Source organism: Microcaecilia unicolor, chromosome 2 (assembly GCF_901765095.1).
Source record: "Microcaecilia unicolor chromosome 2, aMicUni1.1, whole genome shotgun sequence".
Classification (NCBI taxonomy): Eukaryota; Metazoa; Chordata; class Amphibia; order Gymnophiona; family Siphonopidae; genus Microcaecilia; species Microcaecilia unicolor.
Window position 1 is genome coordinate 251869361 of NC_044032.1, and position 5583 is coordinate 251874943.

General features: G+C 40.2%; 1 protein-coding gene across 1 annotated transcript; it reads left to right on the forward strand.

Annotated features, from left to right (window-relative positions):
• The first annotated feature begins 3225 nt into the window (after window positions 1-3225).
• LOC115461995 (olfactory receptor 5V1-like) lies at window positions 3226-4182 on the forward strand. The gene has a single exon (XM_030192044.1). It carries the CDS (start codon window positions 3226-3228, stop codon window positions 4180-4182), a length of 957 nt encoding a protein of 318 aa, XP_030047904.1.
• The last annotated feature ends 1401 nt before the right edge of the window (window positions 4183-5583 follow it).

The window sequence follows — 5583 nt, forward strand, 5'->3', positions numbered from 1 at the left end:
TAGTGATGTACTTTCCCAACATGTCTCTAAATACATTATATTGATGAAGTCTTAGAAGATGAGGGCATTACAAAGTCTTGAGGGCATATCTAGATGCTCCTAGTACGATCCTGGGTGTTAAATGCTATCTTCCACTCATCTCCTTCCATAATTCAGTTCAGATCATATGCCCTTTAAAGGTCCAAATTCATATAGATTTGACTCCTTTTACCTAGTCAAATACTTCAGAGATTAAGGGAAGGGGATAGCAGTATGTGTTAGGCGGGGAGAGTCTGCTAGGTACGGACGGGGAGAGGGATCTTGGGGTGATAGTATCTGAGGATCTGAAGGCGATGAAACAGTGTGACAAGGCGGTGGCCGTAGCTAGAAGGTTGCTAGGCTGTATATGGAGAGGCGTGACCAGCAGAAGTAAAGAGGTGTTGATGCCCCTGTACAAGTCGTTGGTGAGGCATCACCTGGAGTATTGTGTTCAGTTTTGGAGGCTGTATCTTGCTAAGGATGTAAAAAGAATTGAAGCGGTGCAAAGAAAAGCTACGAGGATGGTATGGGATTTACGTTACAAGACGTATGAGGAGAGACTTGCTGACCTGGACATGTATACCCTGGAGGAAAGGAGAAACAGGGGTGATATGATACAGACGTTCAAATATTTGAAAGGTATTAATCCGCAAATGAACCTTTTCTGGAGATGGGAAGGCGGTAGAACGAGACGGCATGAAATGAGATTGAAGGGGGGCAGACTTAAGAAAAATGTCAGGAAGTATTTTTTCACGGAGAGGGTGGTGGATGCTTGGAATGCCCTCCCACGGGAGGTGGTGGAGAGGAAAACGGTAACGGAATTCAAACATGCGTGGGATAAACATAAAGGAATCCTGTTCAGAAGGAAGGGATCCTCAGGAGCTTAGCCTTGAATGGGTGGCAGAAATGGTTGGGAGGCGGGGCTAGTGCTGGGCAGACTTATACGGTCTGTGCCAGAGCCGGTGGTGGGAGGCGGGGCTGGTGGTTGGGAGGCGGGGATAGAACTGGGCGGTCTGTGCCCTGAAAAAGACAGGTACAAATCAAGGTAAGGTATACACAAAAAACTAGCACATATGAGTTTATCTTGTTGGGCAGACTGGATGGACCGTGCAGGTCTTTTTCTGCCGTCATCTACTATATTACTATGTTAAAATCCCTGCACAGGAGTATAGACCATAATCCTTCTTGGTCAGAGGAAACAATCCTGCCCCTGCTGGAAACATGGAAAATCTAATGAACCTTTCTAGGGACTGTGTTGGAGCAGATTTTGTCCTAGGAGGCACTGTGCCCGATAAATCAATGAAGCAATCATAAAGCCTGTGCTGGGCTGTTTATTCTGCTTCTTTTTCAAAGACAACATCTATAGACTCTGCAAGTACAGGTGGCAGCCATCAAAGAGTATCACTGGAGTCATAAGCAATCAGGTAATACAAGTTTGATAATATTCTGGACTCCACATGTAAACAACAGCATTTGCATGTGTATACTGCATAGATGTCTAAAAAGAACTATTTTAGAAAGCCACTATTTACATGCGGATATCCACACCACATAGACATTTAAGGGAAGGGTGATTTGGTTGGGACTAAAATCTATACTTGTATTCCCCATTTTACAAAGGGAACATACCTGTTGGAAGAAAAATTCTTCATAGGATTTACACCTGCTTAAGGGAACATACAGGTTTTGGGATTTTTTTTTTAACTTGTTTTGGCCAGTTTTACGTGAGGAATTTAAGGAATCATTTTCCTTAATTCCTTTGTTTTTTATATTTTATATATATATATATATATATATATATATATATATATATATATATATATATATCCATCTCTGAAATGAACCATGTGAAAACTGTACTCTTACTAATTAGTTGGTGACACTTATACATGTAGGTTTATAAAACAGGGCTGCTACATGTGCAAATGATGAAATTGCCTTGTGTCAACACCTCCATGTGGAAGCTGATGGATCTGTACCATTCACTTTTTCAACGTGTACTATTGTAAAATAGCTGATGCCCCGCATGTGTTGGCAAATACACATGCTCTTCTGTAGGTATTTTTTAAAAAGAATCCGTGATGCCAGTTCCTGTTCTAAAAAACCATTGGAAATGAGCACATCCTGAACTGGAAGTCTCAATTCCAATCTCTAGGTTCTATGTAAAATACGGTTCCATGGCACTTATGTGTCTTTAGAAAATAGCCTCATAACAACTTAACTACAACTAAATGCACCCGCTTACATTTATATCTACTATGGAGAAGGTGTAGATGTTCACACAGTATCTGCATTCATGTGGATTTCAATAGAAATCAAACAAAATAAAACATGGAAAAGAAAATAAGATACCTTTTTTATTGGACATAACTTAATACATTTCTTGATTAGTTTTCGAAGGTTGCCCTTCTTCGTCAAATCGGAAATAAGCCAAAGTCCTATAAAAAAGGTATCATCTTATTTTCTTTTCCATGTTTTATTTTGATTTCTATTGAAATCCACATGAATGCAGATACTGTGTGAACATCTACACCTTCTCCATAGTAGATATAAATGTAAGCGGGTCCATTTAAGAGTGGACTAACATTGCTACCACACCTCTCTACTACTGATGTGGATTTCATAAACAGCCCACATATGGTGGTGCTTGACTCCATCTGCACTCCACCCATACTGTGACCCTGAACATATGTGGGTCATGTAAAAGTGTATGCCTTCTTGTTACTGCACATGCTTTTACATGTGTATCCCATGGGATAATTTTATAAAGGACCTTTTAAGCATGTAAAATTGGGTTTTCAAAAATTATTCCCAATATGTGTACAGCAAATTTCTCTGCCTGTACCGCTGTCAGGAAGACTTCATCGAGCAGACTTATCGTCATATGTATAACTTGACTTCAACATATAGTTTTGTGTTGCATCCTAGATTGACGTCCGATGCAGGCGCTATGATGCTCGAGTCTTTGAATAAAGCAGTCTTTAAGCCCTATGTGCTGTTTTGTGTTGTTAATCTATGAGTAGGGCATGATGATATGACCAATAGGTACTTCTGATTCACTGTTGAAGCCAATCCAGAATCTGGAAAAGTAGATTTAGTTCATTATACTTTTTATAACACCTTTCAACTTAATACCAAAGTGGTTTGTAATATAAATAATGGCATATTGTATTCTTGTGTTTTCAGAGATCAGGAAAGCAAAAAAATATGGAAGGAAGGAATGGAACTATTATATTAGATTTCATCCTACTGGGAGATCAGTATCTTCTAAAGCATTCAACACTTCTGTTTGCCCTGCTGCTGATCATCTACAACCTGAGCCTAATGGGAAACTCCCTCATTCTCTTTATCATCAAAATGGACTCCCGCCTCCATACTCCTATGTACTTCTTCCTCTCTAACTTGTCCCTCCTGGAAATCCTCTATATTTCAACCACTGTACCCATCATCCTAGCCATCTCTTTGGGCCATGACAAAACAATCTCTGTCCAAGGCTGCTTGGTACAAATCTTCTTTCTGCATTTCTTGGGGTGCTCAGAATGCTTTTTATTGGCCGCAATGGCATATGATAGATTTGTGGCCATTTGTATGCCACTGCATTATGGCATGCTGATGAAGAAGAGCATCTGCTTTCAGCTGGCTGTTAGTTGCTGGGTCTCTGGTTTCCTGGATGCCTTGGTGCTGGCTGTGCTGACATCTAAGTTGACCTTCTGTGGCCCAAATAAAGTGGCCAATTTCTTTTGTGATATCCCACCACTTTTGAAACTGGCATGCACAGACACTCACATCACTGAGGCCATGCTTAATTTGGCAGGTATTATGGTGGTACTGTTCCCATTTTTTTTAATAGTACTGTCTTATGTTTTGGTCATCACAAACATACTAAAAATCCGTTCTGCTCAAGGCCGGCAGAAGGCCTTCTCCACCTGTGCAGCCCATCTTACTGTGGTCAGCTTGTTTTATGGAACAATTATCTTCATATATTTCAGACCTGACTCTGGCTATGCCTCCAGTAAAGACAAGCTGGTCTCTTTGGTGTATACAGTCCTCACACCCATGCTGAATCCCCTTATCTACAGCCTAAGAAACAATGAAGTCAAAGAAGCTCTGAAAAAAGTATTTGGCCAAAAATGTGTAACTTTAGGTACCAGGACAATAGCATAACTTACTGTGTACTGATTGCTGATACCAAATTGCAGTCACATGACCACCAAGACATTGTTAAGTGAAATATCTAATAAGACTAATGCAGACTGTGTCCTGATTGCTGCTACCAATGGTGGTCATGTGACCACCGAGACATAAATGTGCTCTCCCCAGCTCTTTAAATTGAACTTAGTGGTGGTGTATTACACCACAGGTGTGTGTCAAAGGCATGCACCCAAGGATCAAGTCATGCTCATTTGGTTTGCTCCTTGGGGCAAGCTCCATCATTTTAGAATGAAAATAATGGCAATGAAAAGGAAACTAGAAGTTTCCCAGGTTTTAAAGATTTTAAAAGGTGGGTGGTTGTTTTTATTTCTTTTTCTGTTGCAAATTTTTATAATGGAGAAGGGTATACCAATACCAGTTTTGAGGGGTAATAAGCCATATTCCAGTGCTGGTCATCACACTTTTTGGCCTTCTTTTGTGCAACACTTGAAGCCACAGCTGGCCCCAAAATTGACTGGTGTTCGAGATTTGCATTATACATTTGCATTGTTAAACTGTACAGCCTTCAAGTCTAAGACCTCATTGGTATTAGATTTTATTACTGAATTTAATAGCGATCTTTTGTGTCTGACAGAAACGTGGTTACCTACTGCTGAGGGGAGCATTTCTTTTCCATTTGGTGCCTCCTAATTAAGGGGCCATTTCTTCATCTGGGATAAAGGGGTGGGGGGTTGGCTATCTTATATTTGGGGATATTCCCTTTAAGAGTTATCGAGAGGAATGTTACAGTAGACTGATAAACCATCACTGGATGATTTGGGAGAATACTTCCAAAGGAAAATTAAAACTCTGTAAGCATCATTGCCAGTAGTTTTATCTAATTCCATAGATGAACAGGGACCAGTAAATTCTGACTTGCCATTGGTGACAACATGGCAGTGTTCTCTGACATCATTCTAAGACCACATCTCGTATGAACAAAATATATAATGGTAATGATCTCATTCAAGCAAAATGGCTTACAATTCATAAGCATGGCCTCTTGCCTTTATTGTTGCTATGGTTAATCAGAGTCTGTATGCAGGACCGGTTGTGAGATCACAAAAGATGGACATGCTGGACCCTTCAAACTATAGACCCATTTCAAATCTTTGTTTCATTTCTAAGGTCGTAGAAAATATTGTAACACAAAAACTTGTGGACTATGTGGAAACCTCTAATTTTCTTTACCCCTGCCAGTCGGGATATAGGCATGGATACAGTACTGATGATTTTACTTAGTGAGATTAGAGGTACTCTTGATGCTAACGAGCGGGAGCTAGCAGTTTTGTTGGAATTAGCATCAGAATTTGACTTGATGTATCATAGCCTCCTCCTTAAGAACCTTGAAGCTACAGTCTTAAAGTGATTCTA

Bases quoted from the DNA above. Each gene is read 5' to 3' on its own strand.
- LOC115461995 (XM_030192044.1), top strand. From the start codon at position 3,226: ATGGAAGGAAGGAATGGAACTATTATATTAGATTTCATCCTACTGGGA.